Source organism: Mytilus galloprovincialis, chromosome 3, assembly GCF_965363235.1.
Source record: "Mytilus galloprovincialis chromosome 3, xbMytGall1.hap1.1, whole genome shotgun sequence".
Classification (NCBI taxonomy): Eukaryota; Metazoa; Mollusca; class Bivalvia; order Mytilida; family Mytilidae; genus Mytilus; species Mytilus galloprovincialis.
In genome coordinates, this window is record NC_134840.1 from 103276280 (window position 1) to 103302534 (window position 26255).

Genomic DNA, 26255 nt, shown 5'->3' on the forward strand with positions numbered 1-26255 from the left:
TGATGAAAATGGGGGGTATTTATTACATTTATAAGTTTTATTTCTTCCCTTATTAAATTTATACTGTATTTCCGTTTCTTCGAGATATTCATCCGCGCCAACGTACCACTATGATGGACAAAATTGTACACCTACGAGGTTCATGCGCTCCATACATTCAAACACTATTTTTTGGATATTTTGGCAAAAACATAATTTTCTTGATGAAATCTTTTTTGCAAGATGTATACATTGAATAGATGTGATTTTTATATTTTTTTGGGAAACAATATCGTGATGATAAGGTATACAACAGGACCAATATTCATTAAATTTTAAAAGTTAATTTGGTTGAGTAAGGGTAGACTTTCTTATTTAGGTAATAATGAATGCAAATACTATACAAAGAATTCATCAATATACGACTAACAAATGTGTTCGATACCTTTATGATGAATACACTAACCGCCAGTATTGGTACACATTGCACACCATACAGTTGCCATTGCATTACAGATCAAAGTACTGAGTGTACTGTTGACACGGTTGACTAAAATACGTGTTGAGTGAATTAGTTGAGTGTCATCATGTCAGTCTAAAAGTATCATTGCATCCTGGTCCATGTTATATTCGACTCAATCAAACTTCCTACATCGAGGTGATAGGACTTACCGCTGGAATAGGTTACCTTTTAAAGCTTTAAAATACAAGGAAACCGTTCAAGTTTAAGAGACCACTAGAGGGATCTAGCAAAAATGTGGTCTCTTCAAGTGAGACTGGTGGTCTTTAAATACAGGTTCAATTTATAATACAGGTTCAATTTACAATACAGGTTATTGCTTAACAATACAGGTGGTCTGAGACTCTCTTATGCAGGTTTCGTTGTTATGTGAATAGGTCGGGAAACTATCAGAAATTTATGATAAGCCATAGGCGGGTCCAGGGGGGCCGCCCCCCCCCCTTTCGTGTGAAAAATTTGGTTGGTTATATAATTGAAGCATGACTTGAGTCCCCCCCCCCCCCCCCCCTCTTGTGAAAAGTTCTGGATCCACCACTGTAAGCCTATTAAAGGGTCAATAAAGCTCCCATAACGTCTTTGTCTGATAAAAACCAATTTCTTTATTTCTTTTGACGCTTTGGTATTCCACTCTTACATTACACACCACATGAAACCCCTGGAAACACTATGAAAAAAAGCCGCCGTTACTCTTTTATCTACGCAATATATGAAAAGAGTATATATGAGGGGGAGGACAGGGGTAAGGGAGACAGGGAGAAAGGGGATAGGAGAAAGGAGAAAGGGGTGGGAGAAAGAAGAAAGGGGGTAGGAGAAAGGAGAGGAAGGCTGGGAGAAAGGAGAAAAAGTTGGAGAAAGGAGAAAAAATAAAATATCTCTCCTTTTAAAAAATGATCTAATATTTCAAGAAAAAATATCTCAAAAGGAGATGTTTTATTCTAATGGGAGAAAGGAGAACGGGGGTAGGAGAAAGGAGAAGAAGGGTGGGAGAAGGGAGAAGGGTACCCCCTGTCCTCCCCCTCATATATACATTTCAGTTTTTTAAATCTAAATTATATGAAACGGGTTGTGTAGCAGAACCCAAGCGGCACCCACTATCCATTTGAAATAATGAAGTGGACCCCAAGATATTATAAACACATGTGTATTATACAATTATAGTCTTTGTATGAGGTCGGTACAAGGATATTTATATTGACCTGAAAGAAGTGTAACATGTGTAATATGACTGAGGCGTGATGAAGTCCGAGGTCGATATATCCTGTATTGACCTCATACACATTCTATAATATTGTTATCCAATTAATTTTCGCCCATGTCTGTTTCAACATCGTCAGTGCAATAAATTCGATCATTTGATTTTCTGGATAATCTCCCAGACAATAACAACACATTTGTATAGTTATTATTACATTTGTATAGTTATTATTTCATTTATTTTTCATGGTTTTTTTTGCATGAACCCCCTGAGGGGTTCATGCTTATATATTGGCGAGTTTTGGATGTGTCTATGGACCACTCGATATCTCTCGGCCTGAAATCAGAATAAAATTCTCGGAACGTCTTTAAAGTTTTCGGTCATTTATACAGCAGGTTGTTATCTACGTCTTTGATATGGTCCCTTGATGGTCCTTGACGACGCAATTATATTTGTTTTAAAACGACCACTGTGCACTGTGTGTATCTGGGTCGATTATAACGTGGTAATATCTGTTGTCTCGATAACATGTAAACTAATTATGTTTGAAGATTTAACCACGGGATACTGTGTATTTCATCATACTAGACTTACGGGAGATCACATTCTGGTTAAAATATTAATATTAGATCGGAAAACAGAAAGATAATATCAGATCGGAAAACAGAAAGATAATATTCTTATCAAAAGTATTTAATTCAATTGGAATCAAACAAAATATACAAAATAAATACTGTATTTATGTTTCTGGAGAAACTAACAATGATTGAAATCAGAATATTTTCAGAGTTGCAATTAAAGTATTTTTTATGACAAGATACTCTGCTTTGGTATTTTTTTAATATTCATTTGTAAAGGAAACATAAAAATTAAATAAATTCTTGCATCCTACAAAAAAAATTGTGTATAAACAATAATCATTATATTTCTACATTAATTATTTCATACCATTTTAGTTTTTATGTTTTATGAGTAATTATTATTTATTTTTTTGTATAGTAATATATCCATAAAACGGAAAGTAAGATCAATTTATTAAATATTTAAACTTTAAACGGTCGTGAATAAAAATACTTGTGTTTTCAATTCATAAAGCATGATTTTAAATCCTTGCAGCTCACAACAAACGTACAAATAATTACAACAATTACAACAAAATTTAATTACAACCCCAATGTTGATTTTATAATGTTAGTATGGATTTAGAAGTCTTTGCTTTTATTTGGTATAGTAATTATTACATAAATATATTCACATAGTGGAATGTTAGAATTTAAAAATAGATTCATTCGATAAATAAAAAGTCACTTGACGTTCGTGTTTATTGATATTACATATATTCAAAAGAATTTGAAAAAAATTACTTACAGGAACGTTATAGTTTATTATAAAATTTTAATTCAATTTTTGTTTGTTTGTTTTAATAATTTAACCTTAAAGCATCTAAACTTTATTTGTACTATGGTACGGTTTTGAAAATTGTATTAATTGTGTTGACCAACTATCCTACACGTCTTGATTCATTCACATTATAGATCACATTTCAAAAGCACACTATCGGTTTGCGTTCTCAAAAATTCCGGATAAAATGTCAATGCATCCGGAGTCAAAACATTTAATGTAAGCCCGTTTGACATTCGATTTCAACTATTAGATTAAGATATGTGATGACGCAAATGCGTTTTCTTTTCCTGCGTATCAGTGAGATGCTTCTATTTACTATTCCGTGCCCTAAAATACTTCTTGCATGCAATACTATTAAATTCACTCGTGGAAGCTTATTTTCGTTTTTGTTATCTAAATTCAGGACACGACAGAAAGAGCTTTATATATGACTTTCAAGCACGGTCATCGTTACTAACGGTATTCTGACCTCGAGTTGTTTCTCTTTGTTTCTTTTTTGAGTCACTGTCATCTAGAAATTGACAATGAGGGTCGGTTGAAAACAAAACTTTACGACAAAAGAGATGATTTCAGCATTCCAATTGTGAACTTTCCATTTCTAAGTAGCAACATTCCAGCAGCACCTGCATACGGGGTATATATCTCCCAATTGATACGATATTCCCGTGCTTGTATTTCCTATCATGATTTTCTTGATAGAGGGTTACTGCTCATAAGGATGCTATTAAACCAAGAGTTCCAAATGGTGAAGTTGAAAATCAAATCATCCCTTCGTAAATTTTACGGACGCCATCACGAGTTGGTTGACCGTTATGGAATAACCGTTTCACAAATGATATCGGATATGTTCCTTACGTCGTAACTACAATCCCCTTCCCTTTCATGAATGTGACCTACCGAATTAGACTATTTACCGGATTTGTAATCACATAAGCAACACGACGGGTGCCACATGTGGAGCAGGATCTGCTAACCCTTCCAGAGCACCTGAGATCACCCCTAGTTTTTGGTGGGGTTCGTGTTGTTTATTCTTTAGTTTTCTATGTTGTGTCATGTGTACTATTGTTTTTCTGTTTGTCTTTTTCATTTTTAGCCATGGCGTTGTCAGTTTGTTTTAGATTTATGAGTTTGACTGTCCCTTTGGTATCTTTCGTCCCTCTTTTATAAACTTTGACCTTTTAAAAAAGCTGAGGATTGTCTACCCAAGGAATAGATTCCTTAACTTTGTAATGAATTTAGCCTTTTAATTTTTTTTCATTCGAGCGTTACTGATGCTTTTTTTTGTAGACTTAACTCGTGTCTGGCGTTTTTTTTATATCTACATACCTTTTTATATAAATTGGTTATTTTGAAAGTGTGTACAGGTATTCATAAACTTCTGAATTAAGAAATTCTTTGGCAAAACTAAGTTTCTTTGTATAATGTTTGAATTGATTTAAGTAAAATCAGGAAATCCTTAAAATTTAAGATGTTTTATGAGACCAAAATAAGTCTCTTCATAAGAGGTCCCAATCAATTGCATGCCACAGGTTTAACCGCATACAACATCTATACATGAGTAAAGACAGATTCAAATACGAGTTGAGAATATACTGAAGGCATTCATTTAGGAAACAAAATATAAAGATGTGATAGATAAAATAAATGCATCCAGAATTCCAGATTATAAAGCAAACTGAGTGCATACATTTATATTGCGATAGGTTTGTGCAATTTGCATAAGTCACCCGGTTAGTAGAAATTAGGATTTGCCAATGGGTTATAATCGGAAAAAATATGTACATTCCCCAGTAATATATAAAATAGTCGAGCTTTAAAATAACTATTCAAATAGAAGCTGTAAATATATACGTTCAGCATGCTTCTTCTATTCACAGTCAATTATTTCAATTCAAAAGCAAACACAAATTCAGCAACAATCTTTTGGTGACCCGGCAGTCAGCGGTCTTAGGTTCATGTATTGCTTTTCTTTTTTTTTTAAACAAAGCAACTTGTTTGTACGTCTTATGTATTGGAAACTTTTTGTTCTAATAATCGATCATAAATATATATAAATTTTTTTTTAACTTTTATATCATGAAATTCATTACATGACATCATAAAGTATATCGGTTTTTAGATATTCTAAAAATAACCGTGCACTATTATATGCTTTTGCCACTATCCGCTGTTTTCTATCTTCCATCGAAAATATAGTTTAACATGTGACTATCTCTGAACGAATCAGATTAAAATACACAATACACAATATATAAACAAAGAAATAAGGTGAAATATGTAAGTAATACAGGATATCACAATTACAGTATGATGTATGAACATGTTTCAACTTACAAGTCAATCAATCGACCTCATTGAAGCCGTATTCATGTGAACTTCAATTTAACCCTTAGCTAGAGATTTATAACGCATGAATTGTGTTTTTTCTATTTATAACGCATGAATTGTGTTTGTTTTGTTATATGTTTATAAGGAAAAGAGCATTGCAAGTGAAACGAGCGGGTAAATCATTTAATTGACTTATTCGATCAACAAAAAAATCAATCATACAGTTAAAAGCGATGATAAGCATTGTTTTTAATCTAGCTATAACATGAAATTAAACAGACCCAAAAAAATCTAATTGCACGAGTTCGCTATATCTATTTATATCTATATTATTAGTTACATGGTGTGTTAGTGACCTAATACGATATATATGAGGTCAGTAAATTCCATTCTTTCAGGATTTTCAGAGCTGCAGACTGAAAGGGCTTTAAAAATAAAAACACACGTGACATTTTTTATGTTCAGCACATTTTTAAACTGCCCTAGAGAACCTGGGACGTCCCAGAGAAAACGATATTATTTTCATTGGAAATTGTATAAATACTGGCGATCATCATTTTCCACAGGGGATAACGTGACACTTTGCCGATTAAACAAATAGGAAGTGGATTTTACAATTGAAGACTCCATCCATTGTCTTATTTTATTAAACTATTATTAGAATTAATCTATAATGTTGTTAGATTTGACCTTTCAAGTAAAAACATTTGCATGGTCGTGTAGCTCCTAACGTTTCTACGTATTTATGCACCCTTCCCGTTCAAAACTTTTTAACTAACTTATTTGTCTTCTTTAGAGATTTTATATATATAAAGAAACTGTTGTTCATGGTCGGTTTTCATTGGTTCATATCTGTCATATTTGGTTTTTCGTAAATTGTTTTGCGATGAATTCATGAGACAATTGTTTTTCTCATTGAGTTATTTCTTATTTTTTATGTCGGGGCCTTTTATGGCCGAACTATACTATATGTTGGGTTTTTTTCTTAATATTATGTTAAAGGCCGAACAGTTACCTATTATTGCTTACATCTGACTCACATCTACTTCATACAATCCATTGGTGGATATATTCATGATATTTGTCTAATGGGCAAGCGTATCACATCTCTGAGTCGCTCACCTGCATAGATGTGCATCTTCATCAATGGTCAATCAAAAATTGTATAGCAATAGATTGACAGTGGGTTAAAGATTAATAGAAAACAAAAACAATTAAAAAACAAACAAACTATTTTCTGTTTTTTTCGACGGTCTACAATAGAAGGAATCTGCATCATGCCTCCACATGATTTAACATGTTTAATACCCTGTGATTTGACCTCTTTGGCCTTCTATAGATCTTGTTTTGTAGGATGAAATAATACAATATGTTAATATGTTGACGACATATATAGCCGACACTAATCATAAAAAACCGCACCTTGTGTATTGGATCAATCAAATACTGAGTAGTTGTGCTATCATTGATTTAAGTTTTCATTCTTTACTCATATATAAATGGTATGAGTGCCAATGAGAGAACTCTCTATCCAAGTCACAATTTGTAAAAGTAAACCATTATAGGTCAAAGTACGGTCTTGGCTCACACCGAAGAGCAAGCTATAACTGAGGCCCCAACAACTAATAGTGACGACAATTACTGAACATCCCTGTTTTTGATCCTTTCTCTCTAGCTGTTGTTTTGGTCTTCCTTGGTAATCTGATGGCTCTGTTTTGACTAAATCATAGAATGTTGACGTCCTTGTTTAAATATGGATTTCAAAAATGGGAAAAAAATCAAAACGACTATCAATATGATTAATTAATTGATTGTTAGTTGCTGAACGTCCAGTGGCAAATATTGCATGTATGTTCAGGACGATTTCAAGTTATCAATAAATACAACACTCAGGTAGGTCTTGTAAAAGAGGCCATAGGGATGATGGTCGGGAAAAATTTGGACTGCCACTGGAAAATGAGGATAAGGACAGAAAAATGCCGGCCTTGCAACAGGCATCCTACGGGCCTTTATAAATTTGAAACCTCGTGGTTACACATATGTTACACTATACACATCTGAAAGCTTCCCGGTATTATATCTATCTTCTTAGTATTTGATTTTGAATAAATTAATGGACAGAAAATCAAATTATACACGGCTATATCACGGTTTGAAAAAAGTGAGCTGTTTTAATTTTACTCTACCAAGTACCCGTGTGATTTATATTTTGATACTACTGTTGTCTGCAGCCTTTTTACACATGTCTTAATATAACTTGTACAATCATTATCAGTCTTCTAATTGGTAATATGTCGAGAGCCGATCCTGTTAACATTTTGGATATAGTTTCTAGAACTGTTCGTAAAAATCGTTCTCATGGACGTAGAAAAAATCACAATCAAAGAAAATTTCGGACCAACCGTACAAATATTTCGGACCTAATTTCTATTTCAAAAAACAACGGCAGACATTATCTGTTAACCAAGCTCTGTTCTTTACTTATAAATAAATTAAATAAAATTTTAGAGGATTGCAACACAATTTTATCTTATTACAGTCCTAAGTATGAAATCGTTCAAATTATAATGGCATATTGTTATTCGAAACTGTTTCCCAAAATTGATCGCCCTGAAGACCATAAAAAACATTTTATTAAAATAAAGTATTTTAATTAAGGTTTTGATTTTGTAAATATTGCCGGTATTTTTAACGACCATTCTGTTAAAGACCAAATTCCTGGATATTTTGATAATACTGAACTCCCTCTAATTTGTTATATTTACAAGAAATCTACCCGGAAATATGTGTTTAATTATAGCCAATTGTGTAAAGATGTAAATATCATTGAAAATACACCTGTGTCATGTAATTGCAGTAATTCCGAATACACTCATGGCCCCATTTCCCATGTCATAACAGGAGACCTTAACATCGTTCGCGACCGAGAGTTAAAATCATTCCTCAGCATGCTCAGTCATGAAAGGACCTTAATATCGTCCCCCGTCAATTATTAATTGGAATGAGTGTCGCAATATCATCCACGACTCACTCCGTAACTACTGTTTGAAATGGGTAAAACGGGACTGAAAAGCTGACAAAAAATCTTTGGACTCTTTTTTTAATTCCGTTATGAAGATAGTTGATATTCGAATACAACATTTTAAAGAACATTTTACTCTTAACAACAATAATAAAAACACTATTTCGCGAATCAAACATAAGCTAAAAGAACTAGCCAAGAAATTTGTTTTTGTCCCGGCTGATAAAGCTGCTAATAATATCAGTATTGTTTGTCGTAAATTTTATATTTAGGTTCTACAAAAGGTTTAGCTACTTCTTTCCAAGCAGAACCAAATACAATGAAAGTCCTAACTATGTACTGGCTTCCGAAGCTACACAAAAAAACTTACAAATATAGATTTATTTCATCTTCAAGCTATTGTTCCACTACTAAATTGTCTATTCTACTTACTAGTACACTTGGTACAATAAAAAACCTGATAATAAATTGTTCAAATAAGGCCTTTGAAAATAGTGGAATTAATTACGTTTGGAATGTCAAAAACTCGTTGGAAGTACTTGATAAATTGCATGCATATATTGGTGATTTTGAATCTGTTCAAAGTTTTGATTTTTCTACCCTATATACCACTTTGCCTCATATTCTTATTTAGAAAAAATTCACATCCCTAATTAACTGGGCATTTAAAAAGTCAGAATGCGAGTACATATATGTTCAAACTCTTTTAGGTCATTTTTTAGTAGCAATAAACAAAAGAACTATGTCAATTGGACATGCTTTTATACTATATATATGCGCTTGAATTTTTACTTTATAACATCTTTGTTCGCTTTGGAGATTCCGTATATCGCCAAGTTATTGGAATTCCAATGGGGACTAACTGTGCACCACTTATTGCGGACCTGTTTTAATTTGTATTGTTATGAGTTACAATTTGTGACTAAAATTAGCAAAGACCAATCGAAACAACATTTGTTACAAAAATTTAACAATACTTTTAGATATTTGGATAATATATTGGCTCTCAATAATGACGACTTCAGTATGTATACTAAAGAAATTTATCCTGTTGAACTTACTTTATATAAAGCTAATACTAACAATGACCACTGCCCTTTCCTCGATCTTGATATCTATATCATTAACGGGAAGCTTAATACAAAAATGATAAAAGAGTTGATTTTTCATTTCCTATCGTTAATTATCCATTTTTATATGGTGACGTTCCCTTGTCACCATCTTATGGTGTTTATATATCTCAACTAACACGATTCGCTCGTGTATGTAACAACGTATTAGATTTTAGCGAGATAAATTTATGTATCACTGAAAAATTATTACACCAGGGTTTTCGATATCACAAACTAGTCAAAACATTTACTAAATTTTATCATCGGTATATAAGGAAGTAATTCGTATATATAACTCAACATGCAGACATCTTATACGTTCAGGTATTTCACATTCAATCTTTTATGGTAATATTCTTTACAAAGCACAAAAATGTCAGTATTCACCTCAAAAGCTTACAAAACCTTTAAACTGACTTATTAAGAAGGGATATAGTTACGATACTGTTGTCAGGTCATATTAATGATTGCATATTTTGGCTTAAATATTGATTCACTTATAGGGTCTTTGCATCGGAACTAAACACATTTATTCTGAAAAACAGTTGTTGGCATGACACGGGTTATGTTCTTCTCATATATTTTATGATAGTATGATACTAAACCCCTAACGGGAGGGATTGTACCTGATATTCATATGATGAAGACATAATCTTTCAATCAGTTTATTTGAGGTCTGGAGCTGGCATGTCAGTTAACTGCTAGTAGTCTGTTGTTATTTATGTATTATTGTCATTTTATTTATTTTCTTTTGTGACATCTTCTGACATCGGACTCGGACTTCTCTTGAACTGAATTTTAATGTGCGAATTGTTATGCGTTTACTTTTCTACATTGGCTAGAGGTATAGGGGGAGGGTTGAGATCTCATAAACATGTTTAACCCCGCCGCAATTTTGCGACTGTCCCAAGTCAGGAGCCTCTGGCCTTTGTTAGTCTTGTATGATTTTTAATTTTAGTTTCTTGTGTATAATTCGGAGTTTAGTATGATGTCCATTATCACTGTACCGGTATACATATTTTTTAAGGGTCCAGCTGAAGGACACCTACGGGAGCGGGAGTTTCTCGCTACATTGAAGACCCATTGGTGGCCTTCGGCTGTTGTCTGCTCTATGGTCGGGTTGTTGTCGCTTTGACACATTCCCCATTTCCTTTCTCAATTTTATTCTCCTTAAATTAAACAGGGTGGGTTTTTTCCACAAGAGATGTTTACACAACTAATGATAAAACAGTTGTGTTCACAGCCGATGTTAGTTTCCTCCAACAGCAGTTGCCTGAAACCATGAATGCAAGTATGACCCCCTCCCCCCCCCCCCCCGCCCCCAGTATATGAAAGGAATGAGTAACTATATTCCGGATGATGCATGACTATCTTGAGTACCAGTCGGACATAACATGTGATGACCAAAGTGGCATTCATTTTACGTGTCTGATAGATGTTAGATCGTGAGTTGGTATCTCTCTCGTAAATAGCCTGACTAGTGTGATATTAAAATTTTGCAGTGACTCTTTTGATGGCTCCGGCAAAAATCGAAAATTTGCTATTTTTCTGGCTCTTAGTAAGCGAAAGCCAATTTTGACAGCAAAAACAGCAATCAGTTTACAGATAGGCAAATCATCAAAGAGCTGAATGATTACCATTCAAAAGCGGAAAATTAATAATGATAATTTTTGAATTATTATCTCACCAGATAAGATTCCATATGAGAAATTATTGATTTCAGCATACTTTAATATCACTTGAATGCCTTCGACCTGCATCGGACTGTTACCAAAAATATTACTGTCATTTTAGTATAGATCAGTATACCCATGCAGCTTCGACCCAGGAATCAGATCAATAATTTCAAGTTAAAAACAATAGGAGAGAACTTAATTACATATTTCTTCTCAAATTGACGTCTTTGTGGTTTAAATTTTTCTATTTCTGCATTTGATACACCCTGCGTGAAAATAAAAAAATTTTGCACATGTTACAAGGACGAGGATATTTGGGACAAGAGTAGGTATTTCATATGGGGCGAAAGCATGTTAGTGATTATCTCCCTTTGTTACTTAGTCAGAAGCGAAATGCAAGATCAATTTGAGCGCCGTATTAGACAATTTTCTAGTTATTAGCCTTATAAGCACAAAAGGAGAGCCACACACTATTTATAATTGTTTCACAGGTGAGAGAAATTATAAAGATTTACATTTGCATGCGCAGAGTTTCGGTATGGCTATGTCTATGGCCTATGGCTATGCCATGGGATTTACTCATTTGACATTGATAATTTGGCAGCGGCCGGGTTATTAAGAGTTCTTGAAGAAATTGAAGTACTACATAAGTTAAAAAGAGTGACCGACTTCAAAATGCACGGTGACACCTTTATCGTATATCTCCCAGGGTCAGATAAAGTCTTTTTTAAAAGGGGGTTCCCAACCCAGGACAAAAAAGGGGGGTTCCAACTATATGTCTCCATTCAAATGCATTGATCCTCCCAAAAAAGGAGGTTCCAACCCTGGAAACCCCTGGACCCACCACTGCTTCTGTTTTGCAGTTTGATGTATGCTATATATACAGATATATGTGCAGAATAGCTCTACAGGTTATAAAAAGAGAAATAATCTACTTCTGCATTTCTATGCCAAAGCCACTAATGATAATCTGGGTCTGTTTGCTCTAATCATGTTTGCCTAAAATCGGTTTTCATGAAACTTATACTCCATGATATGGTTATAATACCACAAAACACAGCTCAATTTGAATTTTGTTGGTGTCACTTTTACTGTTTTTGAGTCATGCTCCGTTACAAATGGAAAAATTGTTGAAATTTTCATGTCTGTTCTCTAACTAAACTTCAGTTTGCCTCAATCAAATGTTCTGAAATGTGACAAATGTATACACAACACTCATTACCACAAACACAGATCCATTTTAGATTTTGGTGTCATCCCTTATACCATTCTAATGTTTCACCATTTACATTTGTACAATGTCAAAAATTGCTGAATTTTTAGTTCTCTACATGTAACTTTAGTTTGCATCAACCAAATGTTACGAAACTTATGCAAAATGCTAATTAACACATAACTCAGATGATCAAGTATCAAGTTGGGTAGCTTCACTCTTATTGTTCAACAGTAAATTTACATCATGTTCATGTCCCTATGTAACTTTGAATGCAAGCAACGGCATCATCTGTGGTTCATGACACATCATCATTTTTTTTTTCGTCTTCAAGTCAAAATGCAGGTGTAACCATGGTAACTTTAATTCATTTATTAAAATTTTGCTACATTTTATAAGGAGTAAATGTCCTTCACATTATAAATTCACGTCAGTTAGTTCTGGTTAGGAAGAGTTTGCAATGTATGTTGCAGACAAAATATTATAGGAGTCCGGACTTTGACAATGTACAGTCAGAGCTCAGACATAGGTCGATTTCTGTATTTGACTTAAAGAGAACAAAACATGTATTTATTGTAAAAATGTGTTTTCAATTTTAGACTTATCTAAGTCAGATAATGACAGACTTGTTTAGGTCTATTTTTGTTGAAAAAACTTAATTTTAATTGGTGGCCAAAGTACACCACCTATGACAGCAAAAAACTGTCTGAGTGTTCACAAGGACTTGAGCTATCTATATTTAATTATCTAATTGAACATCCTTACTAAACACAGATGTTTTACCTCATTAAGTGTGGTTCCAGGTGGTTGCATTGTAAGGTTAATTAACATTATCTCCGATTTTTTAGACTCTCGTTCATATTTTTCTTCAGAAGACAAAGCATTGTCTTTCAATGTAGTCATTATTTGATTTAGATGCATGACCTTTTTATAAATATGCATGGGTCTTGAAGTTAACCAATTTTGGTAACTTATCGACTTGTAGGAGTTGACATTTGCAACTTTTTGATTCTGGTCAATTATTTCTTGCTTAACAATATTTGACTTATTAAAGTCGTATTTTGTCTTGCATTAAAGGGAAACAAATCCTAAAACTCACAAATTTAGACCTCTATGAGTCAAAAGCAGATTCAGACTTATTTTTGTCTGAGCTTTGACTGATGTACAAGGAAATTTATACACTTGTAATGGCAAAATTGACAACTTCATTGAAATTACACTGGCCAACTTCTTTTTCATGTACTGTACATGTACTGTAAAAAATGTCTGACAAACATTTATATCCTTTCTGCTTTTTATTTTTTTTCTCTTTTTTTCATATTTCCTAAATATGGTACAAGAAGTTTCATATTTTATTCAATTCAATTCAATTCAAAATATTTTATTGTTCAAATATCAAATGTACATTTAAACAAAGGGATTGGACAAAAGGCAGTGCCTATACAAATCCTTTCCCATACAAGATGGATTGAATAACATGCATGATAGTTTATAATTTTCTGATAAGTTAATAGATCATACGTTGTTGCAGTGAGTAAGGGGAGGCAATTCCCCCACTTCTTGAAGTATTTTATTGTGTATATGTATATAAATAACTATGTTTACAAAGTCAAAGCAAGACCTACTGAAGGTGGTGTCGAATTTTATACCACATTAATAAGTGTTGGTAAGGAATCAAGTAGATCATTAAGTGATTTTTTACTCAAATTCACAAACTCACTGCAACAAAGTTGTTCTATTTATATGAATAACAAGAATTGATTGGCCCTTTTTTGCAATACATAAGTAATTTAGTGTACCATCTTATTACATGACTATTAATTTCTTGATTTTTGAAAATATAATTACTAATACAAAAAATAAAATAAAATATATATAAATTTATTTGCAAAAAGATGCTAAACACAATTGGTTGTTTTTTGTGTTAAAAGTTAGGTTTGTCTTTAATTAAGACTAAAGAGTGGTACACTGTGGTTATAAGCTGATTTCTAAACAGTATAGTATCACATGAAATATTATAAGAATCTTCCAGTTTCATGAATATATTGTTGTACATATGTAAATATCTCTGTGTTTTCATCAATATTAAAGTCTGAGCAACCCTGTAGTAGGACATCAAGATTGACATTATTAAAGTTACTTATTTTTCTAAAGAGCTCATATCTCTGATAAATGTAAGATGGACAAACATAAAAGAAATGAAAATTATCTTCTACTGGATCTCCACAGGCACATATAGAGCTGTCTGACAAATGATCACAGAAAAGGTGTTGTTTTAGATCACTAGCCTCATTTCTTAATTGGCAGTGGATTATATTAACTTTACGTGAACCAGTGGAAAAGAAAACAGGACAAGGACTTATGTCCTCATTCAGTTTTCTTTTAAATCCTGTAAAGCTTAAAATATTTTTAACTTCTCCATCAAGTGAATTCCACTTTTCAAGAGTATGTGGAATAAAACTGTTCTTATAGGCTGTGGTTCGACACTGAGGAGTTTTAAATTCCCTTTTTTTCCTCAGTCCATACTGGTCATTAGTGTTTGTATACGACAAGATATCAGCAGCAATATAACTAGGAATATCTCCAGAAATAGTTTTATGAAGAAACAATAATTTGTTTTTCTGACGTCTATTCTGGAGGGAATCCCAACCTAATTCCTTATATAGTTTCCATCTAGGAGTTCCCTTTCGAAGCCCAGTTACAATTCTGGCAGCAGCTTGTTGTACAGACTCAATTAGATCGGATTCTTCTTGTGTGCAGTTATCCCAAATTATGTTCCCATATTCTAAAATAGGCCTTATAAATGCAATATAAAGTCTTTCCAGAGACTGTCTATCAATCTTATGTTTTAAATATCTCATAATATTAAGACGTTTACAAGCTTTTGAATAAATATCCTGTATGTGACTAGACCATTTGGCATTAGATGATAAGGTTATACCAAGATGTTTATGTTCTGAGACATTTTCTAGAGGTGCATCATTCATGCATAATGATGTGACATCAATATTACTTTTTCTCGTAAAGTACATAGATTTGGTTTTGTCTGCATTGAAGGTTACACCCCATTCTCCTGCCCATTGATCTAATGATTCTAGATCTTGCCCCAGGGATTCAGCTGCTGATCTCTCATCATGTACAACACAATATAGACAAGTATCGTCTGCAAACAGTTTTATTTTGTTTGTAACCACATCTACTATGTCATTCACAAACAATAAAAACAGAAAAGGGCCCAAGATGGACCCTTGAGGGACTCCTGCCTTGACAGTATTCCAGTTAGAAAAAAACCCATTTACTCCAACCCTTTGTTGTCTATCAGAAAGATAACTTTTGAACCAGTTAAGCAAATTACCCTTTATTCCATATTTTCTTAACTTATATAGAAGTCCCATGTGCCATACACGATCAAATGCCTTTGACACATCGCAAAAAATAAATCTGACATCTTTCCCTTTGTCAAGATTTTTTACAATCTCATCATATAATAAAAGTAACTGATTTATAGTAGAGTCCTTGTTTCGGAACCCTGACTGTTGGTCAGTTAATATTGCATGATCATGTATATAGTTATGTAAATACTTAAAAATAATTTTCTCCAATATTTTGCTAAAACAATTAGTAACAGAGATAGGTCTGTAGTTTGAAACATTGTCCTGATCTCCTTTACCCTTGTAGATAGCTGATACATTTGCAAGTTTCCAATCACTGGGAACTATTCCTGATTGTAAGCTTTTATTAAATATGAATGTTAAAGGTGTAACCAGTGATGGGAAAATTGCCTTAATAAATTTTGGAGGTAGCTTGTCAGGTCCAGCTGGTTTGTTAATATTTAAAATTTGGAAATGGTCAATCACATCCTGCTCTGTTATCACTATGTCAGACAGCTCATAGGGTGCCAAAGGTGGAACATTAGGCAGTTGAGGTTCTGTGTCAAATTTTGATATTGAGCAAAAATAGTCATTTATGGCTGTGGCTTTCTCAATGGGGTGAATGAGAATCTCTCCATTTACCTTAATGGGAGAATTTTGACTCTCTTTATTTTTAAATTTGCAAACACTCTTAGCTATTCTCCACCACTTCCCTGGGGGGATTGATTTATCGACTAGGGAATTATGCAAGTTAATCAGGTACTGACGTTTAGCTTCTCTTACTAGATCAATCACTTCATTTCTAAGTTCTTTAAATTTTTTCCAGTCTGAAATTAAATTTCTTGATTTAGCTTTTTTGTAAGCACGGTTACGCTTTCGCATTTTAACTTTAATACTGGTTGTGATCCAAGGTTTGTCCCTGGGTCTAACCAATACTTTTTTTTTTGGAATATATGTGTCCATGACATGATGAACTTCTTGGTTAATTAGATCATTAATCTTATTAATGTCATGAACATTTTTAAAGCATTCATTCCAGTTTTTTCTTTGTAAATACATGTTTGCTGATGCATAGTCACCACTCTCATAGTCATAAACTACTTTTGAATAAGCCTTTTGTCTAGCAAGGGAAAAATTAATCTCAATAAGTGTTGGAGAGTGGTCGCTACAAAAACTTGGTAGTACCATACTATTTCTTAGTAAACTAAGATTATTTATATATATAGGGTCTAAGAGTGTTGCAGTTGAGGAGGTTATTCGAGTAGGTTCCTTAACAACATTTTCTATGCCATATCTTTCACAGATTCTTGATATCCTACTAGTCGGACTTGCTTTTAGTAAATCTATGTTTAAGTCACCAAGCAATATTACATTTTTATCAGTATCTATTACATTATCTAGTAAATTTTCAAAATGGTCTAGTGATGTGACTGGTGCATTTGGAGGTCTATAAAAACATACAACTAAGAATCTACCAGTTTGTGTTGTAATTTCAACACAAACTGATTCTAATTCAGCTATTTCTAAGTCACTACGGGGTTTACAATGGAGACTATCTCTTACATAGATCAAAATTCCTCCTCCACCGTCAGTTGACCTGTCTTTTCTGAATAAGTCAGGATTATGAAAATTTGGCATTACCAAATCAGTACTGCCAACATTTGCTTTCAGTTTTGTTTCAGATACACAAATCACATCACATTCACCTAGTTCTGAATGAATTAAATCAATTTTATAACGTAAGGAATTAACATTAATACCAGCTATTTTAATATTTTGATAGCTGTATCTTGATGAATTTGGTCCAGGATTTTGTTCAATGTCATTACTTTGTAGTAAGATTAATACAATAATCAGACTAAAAATTAAGTTGGAGATATATACAGTTCTGATACTAGGCTTGTCGTCAATATGGACATTATAAAGTGGTAATAAAATATCATCCATGATCACTAATAAATGAGTTAGTAAGCATACTACAAATTATTTGGATAATGCCCATAAAGTTTGTCACATTAATATTATACATACTGCTTAACAACATAAGTCTACAACCATAACCACTCTGTGCTGGTATTTGAATGGATAAAATCCAGCATTTATTAGTTCTCAATAAAATTAAACATGATTGAAAGAGAAGGAGAAAAGGGGGAATACTTACTGCATACATGTAACACGCCAAAAACCAGACATGTTGGAGTTTTGTAAACTGGGTCATGTCTAGAGGTACATGCAGCTAGGGATAATTAGGAAAAGGATTGTACATTAAATTATTGCATGTGTGTTAAGATGTTCGATGATAAAAAAGAGAAAAGTATGCCAATGGAATTGTTTTGATTTCAGTCTAGAAATAAATTTTAGATTCAAATGACGGTATGAAAAGACCCATCGAACCGGAAATATGATATTTTGCCGAAACTAGTACAAAGAGGAATAACTCAATTTATAAAAATGGAATAAAGGAAAAAAAAAAAAAAGAATTTCAATTTAATTGTGGAGTTTGCCTTAATTAACATATGTATAGAAATTATGTAATCATATTTTATCAACAATAATAGTGAAGCACAGAAAGAGGTGTGGTGTTGGGACTTTGTTTACTCACAAAAAAGGCCTGGCACATACATATGTACTTGTCATCCCATTTATTAGGCATTAAAGATTTTTTATAATCATGATAATGTAGGAATTCAAAACATACCAAAATCAAATAAAATTTATGGTGATTTTTTTTTAACAGACATAAATTACAATCATGTGGCAAGAAGCAAGAAAACAAGAAAAGAAGATTAGGGGTTTGATGGTGGATTATAAGAAAAGAGCAGAAAGAAGACGAGAATTTTACGAAAAAATTGTAAGTTAATGTATATAAAAATGAGAATGGAAATGGGGAATGTGTCAAAGTGACAACAACATGACCATAGAGTAGACAACAGCCGAAGGCCACCAATAGGTCTTCAATGTAGTGAGAAACTCCCACACCCGGAGGCATCCTCCAGCTGGCCCTTAACAAATATGTATACTAGTTAAGTGATAAAATGGATATGATGGACAACAGAAAAAACAAAATAGGAACAGTCCATAAAACATCAAACAGATAAATCAAAAGTCAGTAACAGAAATCCCACCATAAAACCAGAAATAAACTCATGAATCTCCAGAAGTATGACATGTATGAGAATTTCTGCCCCTATGTCAGTATGTGGCACACTATGTTGCTTATGAGTAAAATCAAGTGATAAGTCAATTTTTTGTATAAGTAATTTTCTGTAATAACTCTATCTAGTTGTATCCCTGACTGTTTATTGTGATAATTAAAAAAAAGAAAAAGAAGGTAGATGGGTTTTTTCTAAGACATATAGAACATTTTCTTGTTCATATGTGGCATACATAATGTTCAACATCAAGGCATCTTTCAAAGAAATTACCTCAACTTTAACCTTTCGAGCTTATGGATATGATATTACTTGTTAATATATTATTTGAAAAGTCTTAAAAGATTTTGATAATATATATTCTAACTTTGAAAGATTTACATGGTTTGATATCTTTTCATTACAGAAACTAGATCCTGCACAGTTTGTAAGAGCATATGGCCGACCTTGTAAGATTAATTTAGATCCAGCAGTAGCATATGCCGCAGAGAGTCCCCAGAGCATGTCAGTATTTTAAATTTTAATATATTCTGTTGCATAGGTTTTTATATGCCCGTTTATGGGATGTATTATGGTTCTTACATGTGGGACTTAGGTAAGAGGAGTTAAGCGTGGAAAAATTCTATAACATGTTAAGATACATTTAGAAGAAACAAAATGTGAATACACATTTGCATCTATAGATATAGAAAGAAATTTGTACTTAAACAAAAATTCAGAGCACAATAAATGAACTGTGATTTTAATTAAATACAACAAATATCAATGCTACTCAAGTTTAAGGTGGTACCTAACACAACAGGGAGATAACTCTGTAAAATCAGCTAAACGTTTTAATTACGTTGTGTTGTTAAGGGAATATTAAGCTTTTCAATGATCAAAATTAGTGTTTGTCAAACTGCTATATAACCAGTGTAATTTTTCTGATAAAACGGTTGGTTCAATTTTTCTAAAAATTTTATATTTTTGTCCATGGGTCAAAGTAAATACTTTGTAAAATTTTTAAGAAAATTAAATGAGCCAAATTAATTTTAGTCAAAGTGTTGGGTACCACCTAAACAGAACCAAATGTGAGTTGAGCAGCAAATTGAGTTGCAGATTTGCTTACCACACCATCTATGTCTACAAAGATATAATTAATTTTTATAATAAATTTCAATAAAAAGTATTTGTTCTTGTGTAAAACATGTCACTTATGTTGTTAGCCCAAAAATAAATAGAATTCCTACCTACCTACTCAATACTGCAAGGCAGGGGTAGAAACATAATTACAATGAATTATTTAAAGTTGGCGTAAATGTGATTTTTCCTATCCTTGGTTATTAGTTTTTAAATTACTTCTTCCATTGCTTTTATCAATTATTTGTTCTTCATGTTTTGTGACATCAACTTATATTATAAATTTGATAAATAACAGGATGCCATGGCAAGGTCAAGAAGATAATATGATTGACAGATTTGATGTACGAGCCCATCTTGACTATATGCCACAGACTAAGATTGTAGCCCCTCCAACGTAAGTGTTGAGAACATCTACACTGTCAATACCTGGACATTGTTGACAAACAAAACAACTTGACTTCATAAAATCCATAAATAAAGTTTTAATTACTGTTAATTCAGAAATTATTGTTCATTTTTTATTTGTTATTTTTGAAAACATAAAAAAAATGCAAGATTAATTATTGCGATTTCAGGAAAATATCAATACAGTTATATGTACCAGATAACAGAATGCCAGTTCTTATTATTGCGATTCTCACTTAGTCACATTATTTGCATCAATAAAAACCTTGCAATAATTTCTGAATTTACAGTATTATATTTATAAAATATTATATGTAACAAATAATTGTGTTTTTTTCAAATTATACCTAAACTTCTCACCAATCTGAAAATATAAATAAAGCATGTTATGTTATGAGATACATATAAACAATGTGCATAAGACTACTGACCATAGAATATGCCTTTCTTTAGGGTTTGCTGAATAATTTCACAAGTGTACTTTATTTGAAGATGCAATGAATTTTTATCATAAAAAAGTCCATGCGCCTTATGTAAGTGTGCATTTTTATGCCCCTGCCACAGCAAAGGAAGCATTAAGTGTTTCTCTTGGCTGTCTGTCTGTCCATCATTATGTCTGTACATCCCGTAATTGGTTTCCTTTCTCTAACTTTAGTTTGCCTCAATTAAATATTATGAAACTTGTACACAATGCTTATTACCACAAAACACAGCTCAAGTTTCAATTTCACTTTTACTATTCTGCAGTTATGTGCCTCTATAACGTTATATGCTAGCTGGGGCATCATCTGTGTACCATGGATACCATTCTCTTTTTATTTATTCATTAAAATATTGCAGCATATAAGTATCCACGATCATATAAGTATCCACAATCATATAAGTATCCACAATCATATAAGTATCCACAATCACATTTTCAGATTGAGTAAAAGAGAGGAAGAAGAGGAAAGATCTATTAACTATGAACGTTACAGAATTATTGTAGAAAACGAATGTGCTGGATGTACGTATCATTATACAGTGATGTCTGTCCCTCTCCAACATAGTTCCTTTTCCCTTTTATAGTCCTAATGTCCTGCTTTCCCCAGAGTCGACCCACTTTGCAGAGCCTACCTAAGATTTTTCTGTAATGTTTAGTTTTGAATAAGCATGAAATGTTTGCCACTGAACATTAAGCAAGCAACAATTTGCTAATCAATATATAAATAGTGTTTAGGAGAAGGCTAATTATGTTTAATGAGGTTGGAATATTAGATGGGTTTGGAATTGAAATGTTTTAAATCTGAAGAAGATAAGAAAATATAAGGTGTACATAAAAATCCCAAAATCATGCCCGCAAACACTTGGAATGGTAATTTTAAATTTTATGTATCTAAGTCAGTAATCCAAATGTTTTTAGACAATCAGTAATAGTTTGTGCTGTTGTTGTAGCTTGTTTATGAATATATCATATACTTTCAGTTTTTTATATAAGAAAGGCTAAAAACAATATGTTTTTTTTTACATTTTGAACTTAAAAAAGGGGAGGGTTTGTCAGCCAGTAATTGTGTATTTTTAATAACTTTTTTTTTATAATAATCTGAAGCAATATTCTTCAGTGAATATGGAATAAACTGTAGGTTGGAAATTTTAGTGAGAGGTTTATTTTTTCTAGTTTCACTTTTAAGAGATTAAATAGCAATATTATTCACCCAGAGTAAGTTTGACTTGTCATGTGATATAAAACCCTAACAATAAATGTATTCAGATATCTCTTGTTTGGATCTAGAATAACAATTACTGTGTATTCTTATATATTCGTTGTATACCAATTTTCGTGGATTTCGTTGGCACAGAGGAACCATGAATTTGAATGTTCAAAGAATTATAAATTTTCTGAAGGAATGTATGCAAACTTTGGCAAAACCATGAAATCTAATATCCACAAAAATGCAATTTATCCCAATCCATGAAAATTGGTACCCACGAAAATAAATGAATCTACAGTATTTTACTCTTGACATTATTGACTGACTAATTATATACAAACCTCTTTTGGGCATGGCTAATTGACAAACTAATTGACAAACTTTTCTAATTATAGTGACAGAAGAACAAGCATTATACCAGATCTATGTTGATGAACAGTTTGGGAATGTTGACAAATCCAAGGATGAAGAAAAGAAAAAGTAATTTATTGTAGAAGATAGAAAATTTAAATCAGCTTGTTTCATAATAAGATTACTGTTGATGGTCAGATAAATGATTACATATAAATAAGAAGATGGGGTATGAGTGCCAATGAGACAACTCTCCATCCATGTCACAATTTGTAAAAAGTAAACAATTATAGGTCAATGTTAAGCCGTCAACACTCACACCGAACAGCAAGCTATAAGGCCTAAATGGCCCAAAAATGACTAGGGTAAAACAATTGAAACAGGAAAACCAATTGTCTAATCTATATAATAAAAAAACAAGATCTAGATATTTAATTCAGTAGTTTAAAATTCAACCAAAATAATTTCATAGTACATTAATTTTTATTTTAGATTTCAAAAAGAAATTGCTTTGTTTTTCATGTATTTAATTTAAAAAAAATTCATGTGATAGCACTTCAGAAGAATTTTTTCAAAAGTTGATCCTTGATCATTTTAGGACCATTCCAATAAAGAAACGAAATTTGAGTGATGTTGGTAGATCAATTTTACTTTTAAGTAAATGTCACCTTATAATTATATTATTAAAAACAGGCATGTAATTAGGTGCTGTGTTTTAAATTGTTATTGAAACATGTTCATGATGTTTATGATATATGTATAACCTCTTCAGATTGGAGGGAAAGAAAGCTGCCATAGCGTTTGTATATGAAGACAGTACACCTGTTCTCAAAGATGATGATGACAGTGAAAGCAGTGACACAGACGTAGAAGATGTCGATTTAGGTAGGGTTCTCAATCATTTAACAGTTTATCAATGTTTACTGTGTCTCCTTTGTGTGGCCGATGAAATAGAATTCATTTAGAGCATATACTGTGGATACATTTATTTTAGTGGGCACCAATTTCGTGGATGAAGGAAAACTTGCATGTTCGTGGACACTGGACATTTAATTTCCTTGCTTTGCCAAAGTCTATATACAAACCTTAAGAAAATTTGTCATTCATTGAACATTTAATTTCGTTGTTTACCTGTACCCACGAAATCAACTAAAATTGGTATTTAATGAATTTTAATGAATTCACAGTAGTTTCCCCTTGATAGAAAGATAAAGGATATGGGGTATCTGTTCATTTTAAAAAATCTGAAAATTCACAGCAAAAAACACAAGAAAGGCTTAGTCGGTCAAGTGGTCTGTCCTAAAAGAAGGATGTAAATAGTAAAATTATACTTTCAACTACTGTAAATTAAGAAATTATTGTGTGCATTTATTATTGCGATTTTGTCATTTTAGACTGAAATGCGTTATTTATTTTTATGATTTTGAGAAAAATCCTGTTTAAGTCATACACAAAATATCAAAATGCGAGTGTAGATTAATGCATTTACAACTCTGTTGCATTTCTCGCAATAATAAAAACATCGCAATAATTTCTGAATTAACAGTATATTCTGTCTTTACCCAGTATAAGTTCTATAACTGATGAAAAATGGGAATTTTGTCACATGACTACACTATTATCAAACCAAAAAAAATGGAATAGCTGAGTCATTACAAACATACAGGTTAACAATCTGTGCCAAACTGTTTGAGGGTTGTCTGACCGAAAGGGAAATTTGACGTTTTTCTACTATATATTCAACCAAAAAATCTTAAAAGTTCTGTCTGACCAAATGATTTTTTGTCTGACATTTTGTCGGTCAGACAGAGTTTGGGATACACTGGGTCTACTCTACTTATGAATCCAATATATAACACTTTTAAAGAGTTAAGTCCTTAAATGCTTTACAAATTCTTCTTTTCACCAATGAATCAGAAAAGCTCAAAACCAAACATTTGAAATCCAAGGATTTGCAAGATTGGACACAAGCTTCATGGCCAAAAGGGACCTAAAAATAATAAGGTCAACTTTGCCTGAGGAAACACAGTTTCTAAATAATTTCTAATTTATAAAAAATAATGCGATATAGTATGATTGCATGTAAGAAAAACTATGCACTAGAGTCAAATGACTTACATGAAAGATACTATAGATCTATAGGCTACATGTAGTATACAGTATCTTTTAAAACCACAAAATCTAGCAGCTACAAATTTGTTCTCACTTAATCATTACCCACAAAAATGAATGATTTCACAGGTCTGGGGATTCATTTATTTTTCATGGATTAAGTCAAAATATGCATTTTAGTGGATATTCTATTTCGTGGTTTTTCCAATTTCTGCATACAAAGCATACATATGATTTGTTGAACATTTGAATTTGTGGTTCCCACAAAACCCATGAAAATTGGTATTCAAGAAATAATATTGAATCAACACTATAATGAATGACGATTTCTCAATGAGAATAAGACCTGATTATTTGATCGCTACAGATATAACACTTGATGTTGAGACACTGAACAATGAACAGAAAAGATTACTCAATGAATGTGCTCAGCAGTATGGGATGAAAGATGAGGATTTTGTCAGGTAAGTCAGTGTACCTGTGATATTTTTTTATTCCCCTACCTAAGAAGTTGAAGGGGACTTTAGGTTTGCACTCCATCCCTCTGTCCATCCATCAGTCTGGCAAATCAGTTTTCCACACTTATTATGCCCCTCTACGACCTACGATAGAAGAGGGGCATTATGTTTTCTGGTCTGTGCATCCGTCTGTTCGTTCATCTGTGTGTCCCGCTTCAGGTTAAAGTTTTTGATGAAGTTGAAGTCCAATCAACTTGAAACTTAGTACACATGTGCCCTATGATATGATGTTTCTAATTTTAATACCAAATTAGAGTTATGACCCCAATTTCACGGTTCACTGAACATAGAAAATGATAGTGCAAGTGGGGCATCCGTGTACTATGGACACATTCTTGTTTCTTCATGATTGGAGATTTTGATATGATATTTGGTGTATTGTTTTATCATGACAAGTTACAGATCAAGTTCAAATTTTGTTCTGATTTGTTGATTTTGTGCAGAGTTATGGTTCTTTGACTTATAAATGCACATAAGTAATCAGTTTTGAACACTTTTGCCATTCAATACTCATAGAATGCTTGTTATTTTTTTAATTTTCAAGATTTAAAGTCATAAAAAATTTGAAAACGAATGTAATATGATTTTTTACAAATTAAATATTACAAAAACCTTGTGTATTTTGTACTATGGTTGGGATGAACAGAAACTTTGAATGTTGTATGTAACTTTTTTCCAACTGGCAATCCAAATCCCGCAGTTAAACTCCCTTTGCAGAACATTTTACATTTTATGATTCTTTGTGAATTGCTCTTGTCATTAATATTAATAAAATAATTGCCTTTGACATTCAGCACACAATAATTCATCTATTGTAAGTATTCTGATTGATTGATATTTGTTAAGGATGCAGTTGCAAATATGTCATGCATTTTCGAATACATATACTTTTAGTATAGTTGTAGTATGAATAATTGTCACCATTCAAACTTATTCTGTTATTTGATTTTTAAATAGCATGTTACAAAGAGACAAAGAGGAAGCTGATGCTATGAAACTTGCCAGGATATTGGAGGAGGAAAAGGCACAGTTTGCTGTATGTATTAGAGAACATTATTGCTTTCCTTGTTCTGAGTGAAAGGTT

The 26255-nt window shown here is 32.5% G+C and overlaps 1 protein-coding gene across 2 annotated transcripts in view; it reads left to right on the forward strand.

Moving 5' to 3' along the window:
• Positions 1-11595: 11595 nt before the first annotated feature.
• Positions 11596-26255, forward strand: part of LOC143069605 (CLK4-associating serine/arginine rich protein-like) — a 30141-nt gene continuing 15481 nt past the window's right edge. For both annotated transcript variants that reach the window (XM_076244320.1, XM_076244321.1), the window contains exons 1-9: positions 11596-11727; positions 18558-18671; positions 19379-19476; positions 20390-20488; positions 21423-21505; positions 22586-22670; positions 23314-23426; positions 25021-25117; positions 26129-26207. In XM_076244320.1, coding sequence (XP_076100435.1) covers positions 18573-18671; positions 19379-19476; positions 20390-20488; positions 21423-21505; positions 22586-22670; positions 23314-23426; positions 25021-25117; positions 26129-26207 — 753 coding nt within the window. In that variant the 5' untranslated portion in view covers positions 11596-11727; positions 18558-18572. The remainder of the gene's footprint in view (positions 11728-18557; positions 18672-19378; positions 19477-20389; positions 20489-21422; positions 21506-22585; positions 22671-23313; positions 23427-25020; positions 25118-26128; positions 26208-26255) is intronic.